At 56.0% G+C, this 27,183-nt stretch overlaps 1 protein-coding gene across 1 annotated transcript in view; it reads left to right on the forward strand.

Moving 5' to 3' along the window:
* nvl (nuclear VCP like) overlaps nucleotides 1-27,183 on the forward strand; it is a 368,828-nt gene that overhangs the window by 332,056 nt on the left and 9,589 nt on the right. Inside the window, exon 18 of the mRNA XM_072500597.1 lies at nucleotides 16,837-16,913. Coding sequence (XP_072356698.1) covers nucleotides 16,837-16,913 — 77 coding nt within the window. The remainder of the gene's footprint in view (nucleotides 1-16,836; nucleotides 16,914-27,183) is intronic.

The raw sequence follows: 27,183 nt of genomic DNA on the forward strand, positions 1-27,183 counted from the left end.
TGAGAGACAGTCTCCGTGTTCCTCACTGAGGGACAGTCTCCCTGTTCCTCACTGAGAGACAGTCTCCGTGTTCCTCACTGAGAGACAGCTTCGTGTTCCTCACTGAGAGACAGTCTCCGTGTTCCTCACTGAGGGACAGTCTCCGTGTTCCTCACTGACGGACAGTCTCCGTGTTCCTCACTGAGAGACAGTCTCCATGTTCCTCACTGAGAGACAGTCTCCGTGTTCCTCACTGAGAGACAGTCTCCATGTTCCTCACTGAGAGACAGTCTCCATGTTCCTCACTGAGGGACAGTCTCCGTGTTCCTCACTGAGAGACAGTCACCGTGTTCCTCACTGAGAGACAGTCTCCGTGTTCCTCACTGAGAGACAGTCTCCGTGTTCCTCACTGAGAGACAGTCTCCGTGTTCCTCACTGAGGGACAGTCTCCGTGTTCCTCACTGAGAGACAGTCTCCGTGTTCCTCACTGAGGGACAGTCTCCGTGTTCCTCACTGAGGGACAGTCTCCGTGTTCCTCACTGAGGGACAGTCTCCGTGTTCCTCACTGAGAGACAGTCTCCGTGTTCCTCACTGAGAGACAGTCTCCGTGTTCCTCACTGAGAGACAGTCTCCGTGTTCCTCACTGAGAGACAGTCTCCGTGTTCCTCACTGAGAGACAGTCTCCGTGTTCCTCACTGAGAGACAGTCTCCGTGTTCCTCACTGAGAGACAGTCTCCGTGTTCCTCACTGAGAGACAGTCTCCGTGTTCCTCACTGAGGGACAGTCTCCGTGTTCCTCACTGAGGGACAGTCTCCGTGTTCCTCACTGAGAGACAGTCTCCGTGTTCCTCACTGAGGGACAGTCTCCGTGTTCCTCACTGAGGGACAGTCTCCGTGTTCCTCACTGAGGGACAGTCTCCGTGTTCCTCACTGACGGACAGTCTCCGTGTTCCTCACTGAGAGACAGTCTCCGTGTTCCTCACTGAGGGACAGTCTCCGTGTTCCTCACTGAGGGACAGTCTCCGTGTTCCTCACTGAGGGACAGTCTCCGTGTTCCTCACTGAGGGACAGTCTCCGTGTTCCTCACTGAGGGACAGTCTCCATGTTCCTCACTGAGAGACAGTCTCCGTGTTCCTCACTGAGGGACAGTCTCCGTGTTCCTCACTGAGGGACAGTCTCCGTGTTCCTCACTGAGGGACAGTCTCCGTGTTCCTCACTGAGGGACAGTCTCCGTGTTCCTCACTGAGGGACAGTCTCCGTGTTCCTCACTGAGGGACAGTCTCCGTGTTCCTCACTGAGGGACAGTCTCCGTGTTCCTCACTGAGGGACAGTCTCCGTGTTCCTCACTGAGGGACAGTCTCCGTGTTCCTCACTGAGGGACAGTCTCCGTGTTCCTCACTGAGGGACAGTCTCCGTGTTCCTCACTGACGGACAGTCTCCGTGTTCCTCACTGAGGGACAGTCTCCGTGTTCCTCACTGAGGGACAGTCTCCGTGTTCCTCACTGAGGGACAGTCTCCGTGTTCCTCACTGAGGGACAGTCTCCGTGTTCCTCACTGAGAGACAGTCTCCGTGTTCCTCACTGAGATACAGTCTCCATGTTCCTCACTGAGAGACAGTCTCCATGTTCCTCACTGAGGGACAGTCTCCGTGTTCCTCACTGAGGGACAGTCTCCGTGTTCCTCACTGAGGGACAGTCTCCGTGTTCCTCACTGAGGGACAGTCTCCATTTTCCTCACTGAGGGACAGTCTCCATTTTCCTCACTGAGGGACAGTCTCCATTTTCCTCACTGAGGGACAGTCTCCGTGTTCCTCACTGAGAGACAGTCTCCGTGTTCCTCACTGAGGGACAGTCTCCGTGTTCCTCACTGAGGGACAGTCTCCATGTTCCTCACTGAGAGACAGTCTCCATGTTCCTCACTGAGGGACAGTCTCCATGCACCACCCCCCGCACACACACACGCACCACCGCAGACACACACGCGCGCCGCAGACGCGCGCGCGCCGCAGACACGCGCCACACACACGCGCGCGCCGCACGCACGCACGCGCCGCCACACAGAAACACACGTGCCACACAGACACACACGTGCCACACAGACACGCGCCACACACACACGCCACACACACACGCGCGTACCGCATGCGCGCACACGCGCCACACACACGCGCGTACCGCGCACACGCTCCGCACGCGCACACACGCGCCGCACGCACACACAGGCGCCGCACGCATACACAGGCGCCGCACGCGCACACACGCGCCGCACGCGCACACAGGCGCCGCACGCATACACAGGCGCCACACGCGCCGCACACACGCGCCGCACGCGCGCACACGCGTCGCACGCAGACACACACGTGCCACACAGACACGCGCCGCGCACACACGTGCCACACACACGCGCGTACCGCACGCGCCGCACACACACACGCGTACCGCGCACACACGCGCCGCGCACACACATGCTACACACACACACGTGCCGTGCACACACACGCGCCATGCACACACACGTGCCGCGCACACACACGTGCCGCGCACACACACGGGCGCCGCACGCACAGACGGGCGCCGCACGCACAGACGGGCGCCGCACGCACAGACGGGCGCCGCACGCACAGACGGGCGCCGCACGCACAGACGGGCGCCGCACGCACAGACGGGCGCCGCACGCACAGACGGGCGCCGCACGCACAGACGGGCGCCGCACGCACAGACGGGCGCCGCACGCACAGACGGGCGCCGCACGCACAGACGGGCGCCGCACGCACAGACGGGCGCCGCACGCACAGACGGGCGCCGCACGCACAGACGGGCGCCGCACGCACAGACGGGCGTCGCACGCACAGACGCACACGCGGCGAACAGACGCACACGCGGCGCACAGACGCACACACGCGGCGCACAGACGCACACACGCGGCGCACAGACACACACACGCGGCGCACAGACACACACACGCGGCGCACAGACACACACACGCGGCGCACAGACACACACACGCGGCGCACAGACACACACACGCGGCGCACAGACACACACACGCGGCGCACAGACACACACACGCGGCGCACAGACACACACACGCGGCGCACAGACACAGACACGCGGCGCACAGACACACACACGCGGCGCACAGACACACACACGCGGCGCACAGACACACACACGCGGCGCACAGACACACACACGCGGCGCACAGACACACACGCGGCGCACAGACACACACACGCGGCGCACAGACACACACACGCGGCGCACAGACACACACACGCGGCGCACAGACATACACACGCGGCGCACAGACACACACACGCGGCGCACAGACACACACACGCGGCGCACAGACACACACACGCGGCGCACAGACTCACACACACGCGGCGCACAGACTCACACACACGCGGCGCACAGACTCTCACACACGCGGCGCACAGACTCACACACGCACCGCGCGCACACACCCGCATCTCTCATCCCCCTCTTCTCCCAGTGCTCGTGCTCTCTCATCCCCCTCTTCTCCCTGTGCGTGTGCTCTCTCATCCCCCTCTTCTCCCCGCGCGCGGGCTCTCTCATCCCCCTCTTCTCCCCGCGCGCGGGCTCTCTCATCCCCCTCTTCTCCCCGCGCGCGGGCTCTCTCATCCCCCTCTTCTCCCCGCGCGCGGGCTCTCTCATCCCCCTCTTCTCCCAGTGCGCGGGCTCTCTCATCCCCCTCTTCTCCCAGTGCGTGGGCTCTCTCATCCCCCCCCTTCTCCCTGTCTGCGCGCTCTCTCATCCCCATCTTCTCCCCGCGCGCGCTCTCTCATCCCCCTCTTCTCCCAGTGCGTGGGCTCTCTCATCCCCCTCTTCTCCCCGCGCGCGGGCTCTCTCATCCCCCTCTTCTCCCTGTGCGCGCGCTCTCTCATCCCCCTCTTCTCCCCGCGCGCGCTCTCTCATCCCCCTCTTCTCCCCGCGCGCGCACTCTCTCATCCCCCCTCTTCTCCCAGTGCTAGGGCTCTCTCAACCCCCTCTTTCCCAGTGCGTGGGCTCTCTCATCCCCCTCTTCTCCTCGCGCGCGGGCTCTCTCATCCCCCTCTTCTCCCTGTGCGCGTGCTCTCTCATCCCCCTCTTCTCCCTGTGCATGCGCTCTCTCATCCCCCTCTTCTCCCTGTGCGCGCGCTCTCTCATCCCCCTCTTCTCCCCGCGCGCGCTCTCTCATCCCCCTCTTCTCCCCGCGCGCGCACTCTCTCATCCACCCTCTTCTCCCAGTGCTAGGGCTCTCTCAACCCCCTCTTTCCCAGTGCTAGGGCTCTCTCATCCCCCTCTTCTCCCTGTGCGCGTGCTCTCTCATCCCCCTCTACTCCCAGTGCGTGGGCTCTCTCATCCCCCTCTTCTCCTTGTCCGCGCGCTCTCTCATCCCCCTCTTCTCCCCGCGCGCGCTCTCTCATCCCCCTCTTCTCCCAGTGCGTGGGCTCTCTCATCCCCCTCTTCTCCCCGCGCGCGCGCTCTCATCCCCCTCTTCTCCCCGCGCGTGGGCTCTCTCATCCCTCTCTTCTCCCCGCGCGCCCTCTCTCATCCCCCTCTTCTCCCAGTGCGTGGGCTCTCTCATCCCCCTCTTCTCCCCGCGCGCGCGCTCTCATCCCCCTCTTCTCCCCGCGCGTGGGCTCTCTCATCCCTCTCTTCTCCCCGCGCGCCCTCTCTCATCCCCCTCTTCTCCCTGTGCGCGCGCGCTCTCATCCCCTTCTTCTCCCAGTGCGTGGGCTCTCTCATCCCCCTCTTCTCCCTGTGCGCGGGCTCTCTCATCCCCCTCTTCTCCCCGCGCGTGGGCTCTCTCATCCCTCTCTTCTCCCCGCGCGCCCTCTCTCATCCCCCTCTTCTCCCAGTGCGTGGGCTCTCTCATCCCCCTCTTCTTGTCCGCGCGCTCTCTCATCCCCCTCTTCTTGTCCGCGCGCTCTCTCATCCCCCTCTTCTCCCAGTGCGTGGGCTCTCTCATCCCCCTCTTCTCCTTGTCCGCGCGCTCTCTCATCCCCCTCTTCTCCCCGCGCGTGCTCTCTCATCCCCCTCTTCTCCCAGTGCGTGGGCTCTCTCATCCCCCTCTTCTCCCCGCGCGCGCTCTCTCATCCCCCTCTTCTCCCAGTGCGTGGGCTCTCTCATCCCCCTCTTCTCCTTGTCAGCGCGCTCTCTCATCCCCCTCTTCTCCCCGCGCGCGCTCTCTCATCCACCTCTTCTCCCAGTGCGTGGGCTCTCTCATCCCCCTCTTCTCCCAGTGCGTGGGCTCTCTCATCCCCCTCTTCTCCCCGCGCGCGCGCTCTCATCCCCCTCTTCTCCCCGCGCGTGGGCTCTCTCATCCCTCTCTTCTCCCCGCGCGCCCTCTCTCATCCCCCTCTTCTCCCAGTGCGTGGGCTCTCTCACCCCCCTCTTCTCCTTGTCCGCGCGCTCTCTCATCCCCCTCTTCTCCCAGTGCGTGGGCTCTCTCATCCCCCTCTTCTCCTTGTCCGCGCGCTCTCTCATCCCCCTCTTCTCCCAGTGCGTGGGCTCTCTCATCCCCCTCTTCTCCTTGTCCGCGCGCTCTCTCATCCCCCTCTTCTCCCCGCGCGCGCTCTCTCATCCCCCTCTTCTCCCAGTGCGTGGGCTCTCTCATCCCCCTCTTCTCCCCGCGCGCGCGCTCTCATCCCCCTCTTCTCCCCGCGCGTGGGCTCTCTCATCCCTCTCTTCTCCCCGCGCGCCCTCTCTCATCCCCCTCTTCTCCCAGTGCGTGGGCTCTCTCATCCCCCTCTTCTCCCCGCGCGAGCGCTCTCATCCCCCTCTTCTCCCCGCGCGTGGGCTCTCTCATCCCTCTCTTCTCCCCGCGCGCCCTCTCTCATCCCCCTCTTCTCCCTGTGCGCGCGCGCTCTCATCCCCTTCTTCTCCCAGTGCGTGGGCTCTCTCATCCCCCTCTTCTCCCCGCGCGCGGGCTCTCTCATCCCCCTCTTCTCCCCGCGCGTGGGCTCTCTCATCCCTCTCTTCTCCCCGCGCGCCCTCTCTCATCCCCCTCTTCTCCCAGTGCGTGGGCTCTCTCATCCCCCTCTTCTTGTCCGCGCGCTCTCTCATCCCCCTCTTCTTGTCCGCGCGCTCTCTCATCCCCCTCTTCTCCCAGTGCGTGGGCTCTCTCATCCCCCTCTTCTCCTTGTCCGCGCGCTCTCTCATCCCCCTCTTCTCCCCGCGCGTGCTCTCTCATCCCCCTCTTCTCCCAGTGCGTGGGCTCTCTCATCCCCCTCTTCTCCCCGCGCGCGCTCTCTCATCCCCCTCTTCTCCCAGTGCGTGGGCTCTCTCATCCCCCTCTTCTCCTTGTCAGCGCGCTCTCTCATCCCCCTCTTCTCCCCGCGCGCGCTCTCTCATCCACCTCTTCTCCCAGTGCGTGGGCTCTCTCATCCCCCTCTTCTCCCTGTGCGCGCGCTCTCTCATCCCCCTCTTCTCCCAGTGCGTGGGCTCTCTCATCCCCCTCTTCTCCCTGTGCGCGCGCTCTCTCATCCCCCTCTTCTCCCCGCGCGCTCTCTCTCATCCCCCTTTTCTCCCAGTGCGTGGGGTCTCTCATCCCCCTCTTCTCCCAGTGCGTGGGCTCTCTCATCCCCCTCTTCTCCTTGTCCGCGCGCTCTCTCATCTCATCCCCCTCTTCTCCCCGCGCATGGGCTCTCTCATCCCCCTCTTCTCCCCGCGCGCGGTCTCTCTCATCCCCCTCTTCTCCCCGCGCGCGGGCTCTCTCATCCCCCTCTTCTCCCCGCGCGCGGGCTCTCTCATCCCCCTCTTCTCCCCGCGCGCGCTCTCTCATCCCCCTCTTCTCCCCTAGATTCTAGAGGCTAGATTCACAGTATAAAAGTGATCCCCTACAGTGCAGACTTTGTTTGCACTGAGTGCTGAATTTGGTGCTTTTTGAGTGCGATAGTGAGAGTTTGGTGACCGAGGGAGTTAGGTGAGGAGGGAGTATGGTGCTCCTTTCATTTTGTTTCCGACATTTCCGCAAAGAGTGCGAAGAGAGCCAGGCGTTTACAGGAAGTGTAGCTGACTGGGAGCAGAGTCGGAGGGCGGAGATCTAGTTAGTCCACACAGCAGCTATATTCTGTCAGGTAAGAGGGGATGGAGGCTAGGCCAGTTACATGCTCCTCCTGTAGGATGTGGGTGGTGAGGGATACCACCGGTGTCCCCACTGACTATACCTGCGGGAAGTGCACCCAACTTCAGCTCCTCAAAGACCGTGTTAGGGAACTGGAGCTGAAGCTGGATGAACTTCGGATCATCCGGGAGGCAGAGGGGGTGATTGAGAAGAGTTACAGGGAGGTAACCACACCCAAGGTACAGGACAAGAATAGCTGGGTTACAGTCAGGGGGAAAAAAACAAACAGGCAGAAAGTGCAGGGATCCCTCGTGGCCGTTCCCCTTCAAAACAAGTATACCGTTTTGGATGCTGTTGGGGGGGATGACCTATCGGGGGAAGGCCCTAGCGGCCAGGTCTCTGGCACAGAGTCTGGCTCTGGGGCTCAGAAGGGAAGGGGGGAGAATAGAAAAGCAATAGTTGTAGGAGATTCAATGGTTAGGGGAATAGATAGGAGATTCTGTGGTCGCGAGCGAGACTCCCGGAAGGTATTCTTGGAGGTGAGTAGTGAGTTTAAAAACCTTACCTTTACAGGAGCAGCCCTTTGGATTTCGGCGGCAGCGGTGCGCAGGGGCCTTCTGGGAGGTGAGTAGTGAGTTTAAAAGCTCTTACCTTTACAGGAGCAGCCCTTTGGATTTCGGCGGCAGCGGTGCGCAGGGGCCTTCTGGGAGGTGAGTAGTGAGTTTAAAAACCTTACCTTTACAGGAGCAGCCCTTTGGATTTCGGCGGCAGCGGTGCACAGGGGCCTTCTGGGAGGTGAGTAGTGAGTTTAAAAACCTTACCTTTACAGGAGCAGCCCTTTGGATTTCGGCGGCAGCGGTGCGCAGGTGCCTTCTGGGAGGTGAGTAGTGAGTTTAAAAGCTCTTACCTTTACAGGAGCAGCCCTTTGGATTTCGGCGGCAGCGGTGCGCAGGGGCCTTCTTGGAGGTGAGTAGTGAGATTAAAAACCTTACCTTTACAGGAGCAGCCCTTTGGATTTCGGCGGCAGCGGTGCGCAGGGGCCTTCTGGGAGGTGAGTTGTGAGTTTAAAAGCCTTACCTGGTCCCGTGTCTGTTCTTTTCTGTTTTATTTGTTTTTATATAAGGCGGGAACCGGAAGTTCGACCTCTGGCAAGTTTCCCCCCCCCCCCCCCCCCCCCCCCCCCCCCAACCAATAAATTCTGGTGGAGAGGAAACCCGAGACACTACACGTGTAGTGTCTCCCACCCGCCCTCCTCCTCTAACCTAATAATAAGACCCATTGGTGTAAGGTAAGTGCCATATTATATTATTATATTATTAGCATTGTGCAGGTCAAGGATCGGAGGTGGAGGAGCAATCTCTGTCAGCGAGAGAACCTGAGAACATCTCAGACACTCAGAAGGTAAGTAAGTGATTTTTACTTTTATACCTTTTTTCAAATTGTGTGTGTGGGGGGAAACTGAAGTGACATCACAGAAAAGCTGTGACCTGAGTGGCTGGTTGGGATTCTAACCTAAATTTAAAAAAAATTTGAGTATTTGGGAACTAATTAAACATAATAACTTAATTATAATTTAGAGGATATCTAAGCCAGAGATCGGAGAGTATTATAGTTAGCTATCGCATTTCTATTAGAAATCTAGTGCTAGGAAACAGATAGTTGACAGTAACTTTGCAATTTAAAAAAAAGTATTTATTAAAAAAAAAGACAAATTTTAATTTTAATTAATTGACGCAATGTCAGTTAGAGGGGTGCTGTGCTCTGACTGTGAGATGTGGCAGGTCCGGGAGGCTTCCAGCGTCCCGGATGGCTTCATCTGCAGAAAGTGCACCCAACTGCAGCTCCTCACAGACCGCATGATTCGGTTGGAGCAGCAATTGGATGCACTTAGGAGCATGCAGGTGGCGGAAAGCGTCATAGATCGCAGTTATGTAAATGTGGTCACACCCAAGGTGCAGGCAGAGAAATGGGTGACCACCAGAAAGGGCAGGCAGTCAGTGCAGGAATCCCCTGTGGTTGTCCCCCTCTCGAACAGATATACCCCTTTGGATACTGTCGGGGGGGATAGCCTATCAGGGGAAAACAGCAGCAGCCAGAGCAGTGGCACCACGGCTGGCTCTGATGTTCAGAAGGGAGGGTCAAAGCGCAGAAGAGTAATAGTAATAGGGGACTCTATAGTCAGGGGCACAGATAGGCGCTTCTGTGGACGTGAAAGAGACTCCAGGATGGTATGTTGCCTCCCTGGTGCCAGGGTCCAGGATGTCTCCGAACGGGTAGAGGGAATCCTGAAGGGGGAGGGCAAACAGGCAGAGGTCGTTGTACATATTGGTACTAACGACATAGGCAGGAAGGGGCATGAGGTCCTGCAGCAGGAGTTCAGGGAGCTAGGCAGAAAGTTAAAAGACAGGACCTCGAGGGTTGTGATCTCGGGATTACTCCCTGTGCCACGTGCCAGTGAGGCTAGAAATAGGAAGATAGAGCAGACAAACACGTGGCTAAACAGCTGGTGTAGGAGGGAGGGTTTCCGTTATCTGGACCACTGGGAGTTCTTCCGGGGCAGGTGTGACCTGTATAAGATGGACGGGTTGCATCTAAACCGGAGAGGCATAAATATCCTGGCCGCGAGGTTTGCTAGTGTCACACGGGAGGGTTTAAACTAGTATGGCAGGGGGGTGGGCGCGGGAGCAATAGGTCAGAAGGTGAGAGCATTGAGGGAGAACTAGGGAATAGGGACAGTGTGGCTCTGAGGCAGAGCAGACGGGGAGAAGTTGCTGAACACAGCGGGTCTGGTGGCCTGAAGTGCATATGTTTTAATGCAAGGAGCATTACGGGTAAGGCAGATGAACTTAGAGCTTGGATTACTACTTGGAACTATGATGTTGTTGCCATTACAGAGACCTGGTTGAGGGAAGGGCAGGATTGGCAGCTAAACGTTCCAGGATTTAGATGTTTCAGGCGGGATAGAGGGGGATGTAAAAGGGGAGGCGGAGTTGCGCTACTTGTTCGGGAGAATATCACAGCTATACTGCGAGAGGACACCTCAGAGGGCAGTGAGGCTATATGGGTAGAGATCAGGAATAAGAAGGGTGCAGTCACAGTGTTGGGGGTATACTACAGGCCTCCCAACAGCCAGCGGGAGATAGAGGAGCAGATAGGTAGACAGATTTTGGAAAAGAGTAAAAACAACAGGGTTGTGGTGATGGGAGACTTCAACTTCCCCAATATTGACTGGGACTCACTTAGTGCCAGGGGCTTAGACGGGGCGGAGTTTGTAAGGAGCATCCAGGAGGGCTTCTTAAAACAATATGTAAACAGTCCAACTAGGGAAGGGGCGGTACTGGACCTGGTATTGGGGAATGAGCCCGGCCAGGTGGTAGATGTTTCAGTAGGGGAACATTTCGGTAACAGTGACCACAATTCAGTAAGTTTTAAAGTACTGGTGGACAAGGATAAGAGTGGTCCGAGGATGAATGTGCTAAATTGGGGGAAGGCTAATTATAACAATATTAGGCGGGAACTGAAGAACATAGATTGGGGGCGGATGTTTGAGGGCAAATCAACATCTGACATGTGGGAGGCTTTCAAGTGTCAGTTGAAAGGAATACAGGACAGGCATGTTCCTGTGAGGAAGAAAGATAAATACGGCAATTTTCAGGAACCTTGGATGACGAGTGATATTGTAGGCCTCGTCAAAAAGAAAAAGGAGGCATTTGTCAGGGCTAAAAGGCTGGGAACAGCCGAAGCCTGTGTGGCATATAAGGAAAGTAGGAAGGAACTTAAGCAAGGAGTCAGGAGGGCTAGAAGGGGTCATGAAAAGTCATTGGCAAATAGGGTTAAGGAAAATCCCAAGGCTTTTTACACGTACATAAAAAGCAAGAGGGTAGCCAGGGAAAGGGTTGGCCCACTGAAGGATAGGCAAGGGAATCTATGTGTGGAGCCAGAGGAAATGGGCGAGGTACTAAATGAATACTTTGCATCAGTATTCACCAAAGAGAAGGAATTGGTAGATGTTGAGTCTGGAGAAGGGGGTGTAGATAGCCTGGGTCACATTGTGATCCAAAAAGACGAGGTGTTGGGTGTCTTAAAAAATATTAAGGTAGATAAGTCCCCAGGGCCTGATGGGATCTACCCCAGAATACTGAAGGAGGCTGGAGAGGAAATTGCTGAGGCCTTGACAGAAATCTTTGGATCCTCGCTGTCTTCAGGGGATGTCCCGGAGGACTGGAGAATAGCCAATGTTGTTCCTCTGTTTAAGAAGGGTAGCAAGGATAATCCCGGGAACTACAGGCCGGTGAGCCTTACTTCAGTGGTAGGGAAATTACTGGAGAGAATTCTTCGAGACAGGATCTACTCCCATTTGGAAGCAAATGGACGTATTAGTGAGAGGCAGCACGGTTTTGTGAAGGGGAGGTCGTGTCTCACTAACTTGATAGAGTTTTTCGAGGAGGTCACTAAGATGATTGATGCAGGTAGGGCAGTAGATGTTGTCTATATGGACTTCAGTAAGGCCTTTGACAAGGTCCCTCATGGTAGACTAGTACAAAAGGTGAAGTCACACGGGATCAGGGGTGAACTGGCAAGGTGGATACAGAACTGGCTAGGCCATAGAAGGCAGAGGGTAGCAATGGAGGGATGCTTTTCTAATTGGAGGGCTGTGACCAGTGGTGTTCCACAGGGATCAGTGTTGGGACCTTTGCTGTTTGTAGTATATATAAATGATTTGGAGGAAAATGTAACTGGTCTGATTAGTAAGTTTGCAGACGACACAAAGGTTGGTGGAATTGCGGATAGCGATGAGGACTGTCAGAGGATACAGCAGGATTTAGATTGTCTGGAGACTTGGGCGGAGAGATGGCAGATGGAGTTTAATCCGGACAAATGTGAGGTAATGCATTTTGGAAGGGCTAATGCAGGTAGGGAATATACAGTGAATGGTAGAACCCTCAAGAGTATTGAAAGTCAAAGAGATCTAGGAGTACAGGTCCACAGGTCATTGAAAGGGGCAACACAGGTGGAGAAGGTAGTCAAGAAGGCATACGGCATGCTTGCCTTCATTGGCCGGGGCATTGAGTATAAGAATTGGCAAGTCATGTTGCAGCTGTATAGAACCTTAGTTAGGCCACACTTGGAGTATAGTGTTCAATTCTGGTCGCCACACTACCAGAAGGATGTGGAGGCTTTAGAGAGGGTGCAGAAGAGATTTACCAGAATGTTGCCTGGTATGGAGGGCATAAGCTATGAGGAGCGATTGAATAAACTCGGTTTGTTCTCACTGGAACGAAGGAGGTTGAGGGGCGACCTGATAGAGGTATACAAAATTATGAGGGGCATAGACAGAGTGGATAGTCAGAGGCTTTTCCCCAGGGTAGAGGGGTCAATTACTAGGGGGCATAGGTTTAAGGTGAGAGGGGCAAGGTTTAGAGTAGATGTACGAGGCAAGTTTTTTACGCAGAGGGTAGTGGGTGCCTGGAACTCACTACCGGAGGAGGTAGTGGAAGCAGGGAAGATAGGGACATTTAAGGGGCATCTTGACAAATATATGAATAGGATGGGAATAGAAGGATACGGACCCAGGAAGTGTAGAAGATTGTAGTTTAGTCGGGCAGTATGGTCGGCACGGGCTTGGAGGGCCGAAGGGCCTGTTCCTGTGCTGTACATTTCTTTGTTCTTTGTTCTTTGTATGTTGCCTCCCGGGTGCCAGGGCCAGGGATGTCTCGGATCGTGTCTTCAGGATCCTTAAGGGGGAGGGGGAGCAGCCAGAAGTCGTGGTGGACATTGGTACCAACGACATAGGTAGGAAAAGGGGTGTGGAGGTAATAAACAAGTTTAGGGAGTTAGGCTGGAAGTTAAAAGCCAGGACAGACAGAGTTGTCATCTCTGGTTTGTTGCCGGTGCCACGTGATAGCGAGGCTAGGAATAGGGAGAGAGTGCAGTTGAACACGTGGCTGCAGGAATGGTGTAGGAGGGAGGGCTTCAGGTATTTGGATAATTGGAGCGCATTCTGGGGAAGGTGGGACCTGTACAAGCAGGACGGGTTGCATCTGAACCAGAGGGGCACCAATATCCTGGGAGGGAGGTTTGCTAGTACTCTTCGGGAGGGTTTAAACTAATTTGGCAGGGGAATGGGAACCGGATTTGTAGTCCAGCAACTAAGGTAGCCGATATTCAGGACGCCAAAGCATGTAATGAGGCAGTGGGGAAGGGAACACTGACAAAGGAGAGTATTTGCAGGCACGGAGATGGGTTGAAGTGTGTATACTTCAACGCAAGAAGCATCAGGAATAAGGTGGGTGAACTTAAGGCATGGATCGGTACTTGGGACTACGATGTGGTGGCCATCACGGAAGTGTGGATAGAAGAGGGGCAGAAATGGTTGTTGGAGGTCCCTGGTTATAGATGTTTCAATAAGATTAGGGAGGGTGGTAAAAGAGGTGGGGGGGTGGCATTATTAATTAGAGATAGTATAACAGCTGCAGAAAGGCAGTTCGAGGAGTATCACCCAATTGAGGTAGTATGGGTTGAAGTCAGAAATAGGAAAGAGCAGTCACCTTGTTAGGAGTTTTCTATAGGCCCCCCAATAGTAGCAGAGATGTGGAGGAACAAATTGGGAAACAGATTTTGGAAAGGTGCAGAAGTCATAGGGTAGTAGTCATGGGCGACTTTAACTTCCCAAATATTGAGTGGAAACTCTTTAGATCAAATAGTTTGGATGGGGTGGTGTTTGTGCAGTGTGTCCAGGAAGCTTTTCTAATACAGTATGTAGATTGTCCGACCAGAGGAGGGGCAATATTGGATTTAGTACTGGGTAATGAGCCAGGGCAAGTGATAGATTTGTTAGTGGGGGAGCATTTTGGAGATAGTGACCACAATTCTGTGACTTTCACTTTAGTAATGGAGAGGGATAGGTACGTGCAACAGGGCAAGGTTTACAATTGGGGGAAGGGTAAATACGATGTTGTCAGACAAGAATTGAAGTGCATAAGTTGGGAACATAGGCTGGCAGGGAAGGACACAAGTGAAATGTGGAACTTGTTCAAGGAACAGGTGCTACGTGTCCTTGATATGTATGTCCCTGTCAGGCAGGGAAGAGATGGTCGAGTGAGGGAACCATGGTTGACAAGAGAGGTTGAATGTCTTGTTAAGAGGAAAAAGGTGACTTATGTAAGGCTGAGGAAACAAGGTTCAGACAGGGCATTGGAGGGATACAAGATAGCCAGGAGGGAACTGAAGAAAGGGATTAGGAGAGCTAAGAGAGGGCATGAACAATCTTTGGCGGGTAGGATCAAGGAAAACCCCAAGGCCTTTTACACATATGTGAGAAATATGAGAATGACTAGAGCGAGGGTAGGTCCGATCAAGGACAGTAGCGGGAGATTGTGTATTGAGTCTGAAGAGATAGGAGAGGTCTTGAATGAGTACTTTTCTTCTGTATTTACAAATGAGAGGGGCGATATTGTTGGAGAGGACAGTGTGAAACAGATTGGTAAGCTCGAGGAAATACTTGTTAGGAAGGAAGATGTGTTGGGCATTTTGAAAAACTTGAGGATAGACAAGTCCCCCGGGCCTGACGGGATATATCCAAGGATTCTATGGGAAGCAAGAGATGAAATTGCAGAGCCGTTGGCAATGATCTTTTCGTCCTCACTGTCAACAGGGGTGGTACCAGGGGATTGGAGAGTGGCGAATGTCGTGCCCCTGTTCAAAAAAGGAACTAGGGATAACCCTGGGAATTACAGGCCAGTTAGTCTTACTTCGGTGGTAGGCAAAGTAATGGAAAGGGTACTGAAGGATAGGATTTCTGAGCATCTGGAAAGACACTGCTTGATTAGGGATAGTCAGCACGGATTTGTGAGGGGTAAGTCTTGCCTTACAAATCTTATTGAATTCTTTGAGGAGGTGACCAAGCATGTGGATGAAGGTAAAGCAGTGGATGTAGTGTACATGGATTTTAGTAAGGCATTTGATAAAGTTCCCCATGGTAGGCTTCTGCACAAAGTAAGGAGGCATGGGATAGTGGGACATTTGGCCAGTTGGATAACGAACTGGCTAACCGATAGAAGTCAGAGAGTGGTGGTGGATGGCAAATATTCAGCCTGGATCCCAATTACCAGTGGTGTACCGCAGGGATCAGTTCTGGGTCCTCTGCTGTTTGTGATTTTCATTAATGACTTGGATGAGGGAGTTGAAGGGTGGGTCAGTAAATTTGCAGACAATACGAAGATTGGTGGAGTTGTGGATAGTAAGGAGGGCTGTTGTCGGCTGCAAAGAGACATAGATAGGATGCAGAGCTGGGCTGAGAAGTGGCAGATGGAGTTTAACCCTGAAAAGTGTGAGGTTGTCCATTTTGGAAGGACAAATATGAATGCGGAATACAGGGTTAACGGTAGAGTTCTTGGCATTGTGGAGGAGCAGAGAGACCTTGGGGTCTATGTTAATACATCTTTGAAAGTTGCCACTCAAGTGGATAGAGCTGTGAAGAAGGCCTATGGTGTGCTCGCGTTCATTAACAGAGGGATTGAATTTAAGAGCCGTGAGGTGATGATGCAGCTGTACAAAACTTTGGTAAGGCCACATTTGGAGTACTGTGTACAGTTCTGGTCGCCTCATTTTAGGAAGGATGTGGAAGCTCTGGAAAAGGTGCAAAGAAGATTTACCAGGATGTTGCCTGGAATGGAAAGTAGGTCTTATGAGGAAAGGTTGAGGGTGCTAGGCCTTTTCTCATTAGAGCGGAGAAGGATGAGGGGCGACTTGATAGAGGTTTATAAGATGATCAGGGGAATAGATAGAGTAGACAGTCAGAGACTTTTTCCCCAGGTGGAACACACCATTACAAGGGGACATAAATTTAAGGTGAAAGGTGGAAGATATAGGAGGGATATCAGAGGTAGGTTCTTTACCCAGAGAGTAGTGGGGGCATGGAATGCACTGCCTGTGGAAGTAGTTGAGTCGGAAACATTAGGGACCTTCAAGCAGCTGTTGGATAGGTACATGGATTACGGGAAAATGATATAGTGTAGATTTATTTGTTCTTAAGGGCAGCACGGTGGCATTGTGGATAGCACAATTGCTTCACAGATCCATGGTCCCAGGTTCGATTCCGGCTTGGGTCATTGTCTGTGCGGAGTCTGCACGTCCTCCCAGTGTCTGCGTGGGTTTCCTCCGGGTGCTCCGGTTTCCTCCCACAGTCCAAAGATGTGCGGGTTAGGTGAATTGGCTAATGATAAATTGCCCTTAATGTCCAAATTGCCCTTGGTGTTGGGTGGAGGTGTTGAGTTTGGGTAGGGTGCTCTTTCCAAGAGCTGGTGCAGACTCAAAGGGCCGAATGGCCTCCTTCTGCACTGTAAATTCAATGATAATCTATGATTAATCTAGGACAAAGGTTCGGCACAACATCGTGGGCCGAAGGGCCTGTTCTGTGCTGTATTTTCTATGTTCTATGTTCCCCGCGCGCGCTCTCTCATCCCCCTTTTCTCCCAGTGCGTGGGCTCTCTCATCCCCCTCTTCTCCCAGTGCGTGGGCTCTCTCATCCCCCTCTTCTCCTTATCCGCGCGCTCTCTCATCCCCCTCTTCTCCCCGCGCGCGCGCTCTCTCATCCCCCTCTTCTCCCCGCGCGCGGGCTCTCTCATCCCCCTCTTCTCCCCGCACACGGGCTCTCTCATCCCTCTCTTCTCCCGCGCGCGCTCTCTGGTGCTCCCCTCTCTGAGTGTGGATAGGTGTGTGTATAATGTGTTATGGTGGATGGTTTCAGGGGTAAATGTGTTTTCTCGTGATTACTTTTCTCTTTCAGTTTGGAACCTGCCCACACCTTGATGCTGATGTTGATCTCTTCGCAATTGCCAGTGACCAACGCTCGGATTTCTTCACGTGAGTTCACCCAGATGTCTTTCCCCCCCTCCCCCACTTGACCCCAGTGAGGAAAGGAGACTTTGCTCGAGGAGTGATTCCACTCCCCAGATTAAAACAAACGTTCTTATTAACACAGGATTAAATTACATTAATATCGCAGAAACTAGCTTCCACCCAGCAGTTAAGTAATTCTTAATAACAAGGAAACACCAACTTCTAACTGATACCTTCTCTATCTCCAATGAAGCAAAACCCATTCCAAGTCAAATGCCACTTGCAAATCCAGTTAGCAACACAGTAATACTTGCTGTCCTCTGGGTAGAGATTACTTGGAAAGACTGCTTGAAGCGAGAGAGAGATCCTTTCAGACAGGCGGCATGTCCTGCTCTCTTTGGCAGTCTCAAAGCTAAACTACCTGCTACAGACCTGGCTCCTCCTCGTCAATTACATCAGCTCTATCCCACTAACTGGCTTATGACCATCTTACTAAGGACAACACAACCCCTCAATTATCTGAACCCCAGGCAACCTTCTTTCTATTACCCAAATTCCATTATCCTTGTCGAGGAAAACAATTACATGTTTGGAATGAATGATGATCTCACTTTTACAACATCATAATTGTACCTTTTGCAGATTGTATGTTAAAGCAGGATTTTTAAAAATATTACTGCAACAGGTGTGTGTGTGCATATATATAATATATATGTGCGTGTGTGTGTGTATATATATATATATATATATATGCGTATATTGTGTGTGTATATAATGTACTCCTTAACCCAGGCTTTTACTAACCTTCCTGCAACTGATATATATAATCCAAACTATATTGTAAAATTACTACGTTTACCAGATTAGGTACTTCAGATTTAGTCTTGGTTAAAGACAGGAGGATGTGACAATGAGTGAAGCAGATATGGGGAACTATTAGGTTTGAATTTGTTACAGGGAGTGTGGACGAGAGCAGGAACTGCAGGGAGATTGAACAAAATGACCACAGCACTAAGCAGGGAACCATTCAAGTTGGGGAGCAGAAAAGAATGTAGTTGTAGTCGGGACAGTATCGTTATGGTGATGGACGCTGTTCTCTGTAACCTGGAGCATGAGTTGGGACGGTTCTGTCATTGCCTGAGTTAAGGAAATCTCCTCTAAGCTGGAGAAAGAGGTTCTGCTGAGAATGCGTTTGCATCTCGGAGCTGAATTAGAAAGCAGAACCACAAAGGTAAGAATCTCTGGATTACTACCTGAGCCACAAGCAAAGTGGCAAAGGACAAGATAGTCAGGCTCGGCGACTGATGTGGAGGAAATGGTTTGCATTCTTGGGGGCCTGGCACCAGTACTGGGAAAGTGGGATCTGTACTATTGGGAAAGTGGGACCTGTACTATTGGGAAAGTGGGATCTGTACTATTTGGAAAGTGGGATCTGTACTATTGGGAAAGTGGGATCTGTGCGGGATCTGTACTATTGGGAAAGTGGGATCTGTATTATTGGGAAAGTGGGATCTGTATTATTGGAAAAGTGGGATCTGTATTATTGGGAAAGTGGGATCTGTATTATTGGAAAAGTGGGATCTGTATTACTGGGAAAGTGGGATCTGTATTATTGGGAAAGTGGGATCTGTATTATTGGGAAAGTGGGATCTGTACTATTGGGAAAGTGGGATCTGTATTATTGTGATGGTCTATAACTGAACCGTGCTGGGACAGTGTTGTGGGGAATTGAAAAACTAGGACTGTCAAGAGGACTTTAAACTAAGTAGTGGTGGAAGGGTCCATGTGAGGGGTGATTTGGAAAGGTAATGGTGCAGGTTGGTGATATGGGGGGTTGATAATGAGAGTGACAGGAGGGATTGAATGTACAAACAAAGGAATGAAGTGGAAAATAAGGCCAGAATTGAAGGGCTGAATGTGCGCAATATTCAGAACTAGATCACTGATCGATGGAACAAAGTGAAATACATGGGTCTAATGCCCAACACAGGGACTTGGTGGTCAGGTGGACAAGGCTGAATATTTCAGGGTGTTTGACAATGCTGAAAGACGGGAAGAAAATGAAAGGTGAGCAGCTCGGTTAATAAAGAATGAGGAGCTGGCGGAGGTGGTAGATGCCGAGTATTCGGCGATTGTTGTGTCCATGCCCCACACTGGGTAGATTTATGGGTGAGCAAGGAGGAGGATCAGCGCCCGCAATGGAGATTGGATGTAGGACTGTTGGCGGATTAGGGGGTGTGCAGCGGGTAAGGAGGCCATTCAGAATTATTTGGAGATAAATGACCTGGGGGAGGTTTCGGTAGCAACGGTGAAGGCAGTAGTTAGGGGGGAGCTAATTTCGATACGGGCTCATAGGGAGAAGGTGGAGCGGGCAGAGGTGGATAGGCTGGTTAGGGAGATACTCCAGGTGGACAGAAGGTATTCTGAAGCCTCAGGTGAAGTTTGGTCTGCTATCCCCAGGGAAGGCGGTGGGGCAGTTGAAGGCAAGAGGGATGGTGTATGAATATGGGGAGAAGGCCAGTAGGATGCTAGCACACCAGCTCAGGAAAAGGGAGGTGGCCAGGGAGAGAGGAAGAATGAAGGACAGAGGGGGGAAACACTATTTTGGACCCAGCAGGGTAAACGGGGTGTTAAAGGAGTTTTATACCAGGCTATATGAGTCGGAACCTCCAGCTGAGGTCGAGGGGATGAGGCAGTTCTGGGTGAGTTGAAGTTTCCGAAGGTGGAGGAAGGATTGGTGGAGGGGTTGGGAGCCCCGATTGGAATTGAAGAAATAGTAGAGGGGCTGGAGGCCATGCAGTCGGGTAAGGCCCGGGACTGGACAGCTATCCAGTGGAATTCTACAAGAAGTTTTCGGAGCTGCTGGGTCCGCTGCTGGTGAGGGCATTTAATGAGGCAAGAGAGCGGGGGTCCTTCCCCCAACAATGTCACAGGCCTCGATCTCACTGATCCTGAAGTGGGAGAAGGACCCAGAGTTATGCAGGTCGTACAGACCAATCTCCCGACTGAATGTCAATGCCAAATTGCTGGCCAAACTTTTGGCCTCGTAATAGTGGATCATGTACCGGGGGTGATTGGGGAAGACCAGACGGGATTTCTCAGTTAGGCAGCTAACGGCCAATGTTAGAAAGCTCTTGAATGTCATCACAAAGACCTCCAAGGGATGGGAGATGGAAGAATTGGTCGATATGGACGCGGAGAAGGCCTTTGACTGGCTGCAGTGGAATTATTTGTGGGAGTAGCTGGGACGGTTTGGGTTTGGGCAGGGCATTATTTATTTTTAATTTAGAGTACCCAATTATTTATTTATTTTCCCAATGAAGGGGCAATTTAGCGTGGCCAATCCATCTACCCTGAACATCTTTGGGTTGTGGGGGTGAAACCCACGCAGACACTGGGGGAATGTGCAAACTCCGCACAGACAGTGACCCAAGGCCGGGATCGAACCTCGGTCCTCAGCGCCGTAGGCAGCAGGGCTAACCCACTGCGTCACCGTGCTGCCCCTGTGAGGCAGCAGGGCTAACCCACTGTGCCACGTGCTGCCCCTGTGCAGGGCTAACCCACTGCGTCACCGTGCTGCCCCTGTGAGGCAGCAGGCCTAACCCACTGTGCCACGTGCTGCCCCTGTGCAGGGCTAACCCACTGCGTCACCGTGCTGCCCCTGTGAGGCAGCAGGGCTAACCCACTGTGCCACGTGCTGCCCCTGTGAGGCAGCAGGGCTAACCCACTGTGCCACCGTGCTGCCCCTGTGAGGCAGCAGGGCTAACCCACTGTGCCACGTGCTGCCCCTGTGAGGCAGCAGGGCTAACCCACTGTGCCACGTGCTGCCCCTGTGAGGCAGCAGGGCTAACCCACTGTGCCACGTGCTGCCCCTGTGAGGCAGCAGGGCTAACCCACTGTGCCACGTGCTGCCCCTGTGAGGCAGCAGGGCTAACCCACTGTGCCACGTGCTGCCCCTGTGAGGCAGCAGGGCTAACCCACTGTGCCACCTGCTGCCCCTGTGAGGCAGCAGGGCTAACCCACTGTGCCACGTGCTGCCCCTGTGAGGCAGCAGGGCTAACCCACTGTGCCACGTGCTGCCCCTGTGAGGCAGCAGGGCTAACCCACTGTGCCACGTGCTGCCCCTGTGAGGCAGCAGGGCTAACCCACTGTGCCACGTGCTGCCCCTGTGAGGCAGCAGGGCTAACCCACTGTGCCACGTGCTGCCCCTGTGAGGCAGCAGGGCTAACCCACTGCGCCACCGTGCTGCCCCTGTGAGGCAGCAGGGCTAACCCACTGTGCCACGTGCTGCCCCTGTGAGGCAGCAGGGCTAACCCACTGTGCCACGTGCTGCCCCTGTGAGGCAGCAGGGCTAACCCACTGTGCCACGTGCTGCCCCTGTGAGGCAGCAGGCCTAACCCACTGTGCCACGTGCTGCCCCTGTGAGGCAGCAGGGCTAACCCACTGTGCCACGTGCTGCCCCTGTGAGGCAGCAGGGCTAACCCACTGTGCCACGTGCTGCCCCTGTGAGGCAGCAGGGCTAACCCACTGTGCCACGTGCTGCCCCTGTGAGGCAGCAGGGCTAACCCACTGTGCCACGTGCTGCCCCTGTGCAGGGCTAACCCACTGTGCCACGTGCTGCCCCTGTGAGGCAGCAGGGCTAACCCACTGTGCCACGTGCTGCCCTTGTGAGGCAGCAGGGCTAACCCACTGTGCCACGTGCTGCCCCTGTGAGGCAGCAGGCCTAACCCACTGTGCCACGTGCTGCCCCTGTGCAGGGCTAACCCACTGTGCCACGTGCTGCCCCTGTGAGGCAGCAGGGCTAACCCACTGTGCCACGTGCTGCCCCTGTGAGGCAGCAGGGCTAACCCACTGTGCCACGTGCTGCCCCTGTGCAGGGCTAACCCACTGCGTCACCGTGCTGCCCCTGTGAGGCAGCAGGGCTAACCCACTGTGCCACGTGCTGCCCCTGTGAGGCAGCAGGGCTAACCCACTGTGCCACGTGCTGCCCCTGTGAGGCAGCAGGGCTAACCCACTGTGCCACGTGCTGCCCCTGTGAGGCAGCAGGGCTAACCCACTGTGCCACGTGCTGCCCCTGTGAGGCAGCAGGGCTAACCCACTGTGCCACGTGCTGCCCCTGTGAGGCAGCAGGGCTAACCCACTGTGCCACGTGCTGCCCCTGTGAGGCAGCAGGGCTAACCCACTGTGCCACGTGCTGCCCCTGTGAGGCAGCAGGCCTAACCCACTGTGCCACGTGCTGCCCCTGTGAGGCAGCAGGGCTAACCCACTGTGCCACGTGCTGCCCTTGTGAGGCAGCAGGGCTAACCCACTGTGCCACGTGCTGCCCCTGTGCGGCAGCAGGGCTAACCCACTGTGCCACGTGCTGCCCCTGTGCGGCAGCAGGGCTAACCCACTGTGCCACGTGCTGCCCCTGTGAGGCAGCAGGGCTAACCCACTGTGCCACGTGCTGCCCCTGTGAGGCAGCAGGGGTAACCCACTGTGCCACGTGCTGCCCCTGTGCAGGGCTAACCCACTGCGTCACCGTGCTGCCCCTGTGAGGCAGCAGGGCTAACCCACTGTGCCACGTGCTGCCCCTGTGAGGCAGCAGGGCTAACCCACTGTGCCACGTGCTGCCCCTGTGAGGCAGCAGGGGTAACCCACTGTGCCACGTGCTGCCCCTGTGAGGCAGCAGGGCTAACCCACTGTGCCACGTGCTGCCCCTGTGCAGGGCTAACCCACTTCATCACCGTGCTGCCCCTGTGAGGCAGCAGGGCTAACCCACTGTGCCACGTGCTGCCCCTGTGAGGCAGCAGGGCTAACCCACTGTGCCACGTGCTGCCCCTGTGAGGCAGCAGGGCTAACCCACTGTGCCACGTGCTGCCCCTGTGAGGCAGCAGGGCTAACCCACTGTGCCACGTGCTGCCCCTGTGCAGGGCTAACCCACTGCGTCACCGTGCTGCCCCTGTGAGGCAGCAGGGCTAACCCACTGTGCCACGTGCTGCCCCTGTGCAGGGTTAACCCACTGTGCCACGTGCTGCCCCTGTGAGGCAGCAGGGCTAACCCACTGTGCCACGTGCTGCCCCTGTGCAGGGCTAACCCACTGCGTCACCGTGCTGCCCCTGTGAGGCAGCAGGGCTAACCCACTGTGCCACGTGCTGCCCCTGTGAGGCAGCAGGGCTAACCCACTGTGCCACGTGCTGCCCCTGTGAGGCAGCAGGGCTAACCCACTGTGCCACGTGCTGCCCCTGTGAGGCAGCAGGGCTAACCCACTGTGCCACGTGCTGCCCCTGTGCAGGGCTAACCCACTGTGCCACGTGCTGCCCCTGTGAGGCAGCAGGGGTAACCCACTGTGCCACGTGCTGCCCCTGTGAGGCAGCAGGGCTAACCCACTGTGCCACGTGCTGCCCCTGTGAGGCAGCAGGGCTAACCCACTGTGCCACGTGCTGCCCCTGTGAGGCAGCAGGGCTAACCCACTGTGCCACGTGCTGCCCCTGTGAGGCAGCAGGGCTAACCCACTGTGCCACGTGCTGCCCCTGTGCAGGGCTAACCCACTGTGCCACGTGCTGCCCCTGTGAGGCAGCAGGGCTAACCCACTGTGCCACGTGCTGCCCCTGTGCAGGGCTAACCCACTGTGCCACGTGCTGCCCCTGTGCAGGGCTAACCCACTGTGCCACGTGCTGCCCTTGTGAGGGGCTAACCCACTGTGCCACGTGCTGCCCCTGTGCAGGGCTAACCCACTGTGCCACGTGCTGCCCCTGTGCAGGGCTAACCCACTGTGCCACGTGCTGCCCCTGTGCAGGGCTAACCCACTGTGCCACGTGCTGCCCCTGTGAGGCAGCAGGGCTGACCCACTGTGCCACGTGCTACCCCTGTGAGGCAGCAGGGCTAACCCACTGTGCCAACGTGCTGCCCCTGTGCAGGGCTAACCCACTGTGCCACGTGCTGCCCTTGTGAGGGGCTAACCCACTGTGCCACGTGCTGCCCCTGTGCAGGGCTAACCCACTGTGCCACGTGCTGCCCCTGTGCAGGGCTAACCCACTGTGCCACGTGCTGCCCCTGTTAGGCAACAGGGCTGACCCACTGTGCCACGTGCTGCCCCTGTGAGGCAGCAGGGCTAACCCACTGTGCCACGTGCTGCCCTTGTGAGGGGCTAACCCACTGTGCCACGTGCTGCCCCTGTGCAGGGCTAACCCACTGTGCCACGTGCTGCCCTTGTGCAGGGCTAACCCACTGTGCCACGTGCTGCCCCTGTGCAGGGCTAACCCACTGTGCCACGTGCTGCCCCTGTGCAGGGCTAACCCACTGTGCCACGTGCTGCCCTTGTGCAGGGCTAACCCACTGTGCCACGTGCTGCCCCTGTGCAGGGCTAACCCACTGTGCCACGTGCTGCCCTTGTGCAGGGCTAACCCACTGTGCCATGTGCTGCCCCTGTGCAGGGCTAACCCACTGTGCCACGTGCTGCCCCTGTGCAGGGCTAACCCACTGTGCCACGTGCTGCCCCTGTGCAGGGCTAACCCACTGTGCCACGTGCTGCCCCTGTGCAGGGCTAACCCACTGTGCCATGTGCTGCCCCTGTGCAGGGCTAACCCACTGTGCCACGTGCTGCCCTTGTGCAGGGCTAACCCACTGTGCCACGTGCTGCCCCTGTGCAGGGCTAACCCACTGTGCCACGTGCTGCCCTTGTGCAGGGCTAACCCACTGTGCCATGTGCTGCCCCTGTGCAGGGCTAACCCACTGTGCCACGTGCTGCCCCTGTGCAGGGCTAACCCACTGTGCCACGTGCTGCCCCTGTGCAGGGCTAACCCACTGTGCCACGTGCTGCCCTTGTGCAGGGCTAACCCACTGTGCCACGTGCTGCCCCTGTGCAGGGCTAACCCACTGTGCCACGTGCTGCCCTTGTGCAGGGCTAACCCACTGTGCCATGTGCTGCCCCTGTGCAGGGCTAACCCACTGTGCCACGTGCTGCCCTTGTGCAGGGCTAACCCACTGTGCCACGTGCTGCCCCTGTGCAGGGCTAACCCACTGTGCCACGTGCTGCCCCTGTGCAGGGCTAACCCACTGTGCCACGTGCTGCCCCTGTGCAGGGCTAACCCACTGTGCCACGTGCTGCCCCTGTGCAGGGCTAACCCACTGTGCCACGTGCTGCCCCTGTGCAGGGCTAACCCACTGTGCCACGTGCTGCCCTTGTGCAGGGCTAACCCACTGTGCCACGTGCTGCCCCTGTGCAGGGCTAACCCACTGTGCCACGTGCTGCCCCTGTGCAGGGCGTTATTGACTGAGTCCAGTTACTGTACCAGGCAGCAGTGGCGAGTGTGCGGAATACCGGGAGAGAGCCGTGTTGACTCAGTCGGGAGTGAGCCGTGTTGACTCAGTCGGGAGTGAGCCGTGTTGACTCAGTCGGGAGTGAGCCGTGTTGATTCAGTCGGGAGTGAGCCGTGTTGACTCAGTCGGGAGTGAGCCGTGTTGACTCAGTCGGGAGTGAGCCGTGTTGACTCAGTCGGGAGTGAGCCGTGTTGATTCAGTCGGGAGTGAGCCGTGTTGATTCAGTCGGGAGTGAGCCATGTTGATTCAGTCGGGAGTGAGCCGTGTTGATTCAGTCGGGAGTGAGTCGTGTTGATTCGGTCGGGAGTGAGCCGTGTTGAGTCAGCCGGGAGTGAGCCGTGTTGATTCAGTCGGGAGTGAGCCGTGTTGATTCAGTCGGGAGTGAGTCGTGTTGATTCAGTCGGGAGTGAGCCGTGTTGACTCAGTCGGGAGTGAGCCGTGTTGACTCAGTCGGGAGTGAGCCGTGTTGACTCAGTCGGGAGTGAGCCGTGTTGATTCAGTCGGGAGTGAGCCGTGTTGATTCAGTCGGGAGTGAGTCGTGTTGATTCAGTCGGGAGTGAGCCGTGTTGACTCAGTCGGGAGTGAGTCGTGTTGATTCAGTCGGGAGTGAGCCGTGTTGACTCAGTCGGGAGTGAGTCGTGTTGATTCAGTCGGGAGTGAGTCGTGTTGATTCAGTCGGGAGTGAGCCGTGTTGATTCAGTCGGGAGGGAGTCGTGTTGACTCAGTCGGGAGTGAGCCGTGTTGATTCAGTCGGGAGTGAGCCGTGTTGACTCAGTCGGGAGTGAGCCGTGTTGACTCAGTCGGGAGTGAGCCGTGTTGACTCAGTCGGGAGTGAGCCGTGTTGATTCAGTCGGGAGTGAGCCGTGTTGACTCAGTCGGGAGTGAGCCGTGTTGACTCAGTCGGGAGTGAGCCGTGTTGATTCAGTCGGGAGTGAGCCGTGTTGACTCAGTCGGGAGTGAGCCGTGTTGATTCAGTCGGGAGTGAGCCGTGTTGACTCAGTCGGGAGTGAGCCGTGTTGACTCAGTCGGGAGTGAGTCGTGTTGATTCGGTCGGGAGTGAGCCGTGTTGACTCAGTCGCGAGTGAGTCGTGTTGACTCAGTCGGGAGTGAGCCGTGTTGACTCAGTCGGGAGTGAGTCGTGTTGATTCGGTCGGGAGTGAGCCGTGTTGATTCGGTCGGGAGTGAGCCGTGTTGATTCAGTCGGGAGTGAGTCGTGTTGATTCGGTCGGGAGTGAGTCGTGTTGATTCAGTCGGGAGTGAGCCGTGTTGATTCAGTCGGGAGTGAGCCGTGTTGATTCAGTCGGGAGTGAGCCGTGTTGATTCAGTCGGGAGTGAGCCGTGTTGATTCAGTCGGGAGTGAGCCGTGTTGATTCAGTCGGGAGTGAGCCGTGTTGATTCAGTCGGGAGTGAGCCGTGTTGATTCAGTCGGGAGTGAGCCGTGTTGACTCGGTCGGGAGTGAGCCGTGTTGATTCAGTCGGGAGTGAGTCGTGTTGATTCGGTCGGGAGTGAGTCGTGTTGATTCGGTCGGGAGTGAGCCGTGTTGATTCAGTCGGGAGTGAGCCGTGTTGACTCAGTCGAGAGTGAGCCGTGTTGATTCAGTCGGGAGTGAGCCGTGTTGACTCAGTCGGGAGTGAGTCGTGTTGACTCAGTCGGGAGTGAGCCATGTTGATTCAGTCGGGAGTGAGCCGTGTTGATTCAGTCGGGAGTGAGCCGTGTTGACTCAGTCGGGAGTGAGCCGTGTTGATTCAGTCGGGAGTGAGCCGTGTTGACTCAGTCGAGAGTGAGTCGTGTTGACTCAGTCGGGAGTGAGCCATGTTGATTCAGTCGGGAGTGAGCCGTGTTGGCTCGGTCGGAAGGGGGCCGTGTTGATTCGGTCGGGAGGGAGCCGTGTTGATTCAGTCGGGAGTGAGTCGTGTTGACTCAGTCGGGAGTGAGCCGTGTTGATTCAGTCGGGAGTGAGTCGTGTTGACTCAGTCGGGAGTGAGCCGTGTT

This window comes from Scyliorhinus torazame, chromosome 4 (assembly GCF_047496885.1).
Source record: "Scyliorhinus torazame isolate Kashiwa2021f chromosome 4, sScyTor2.1, whole genome shotgun sequence".
In the NCBI taxonomy this organism is placed as follows: Eukaryota; Metazoa; Chordata; class Chondrichthyes; order Carcharhiniformes; family Scyliorhinidae; genus Scyliorhinus; species Scyliorhinus torazame.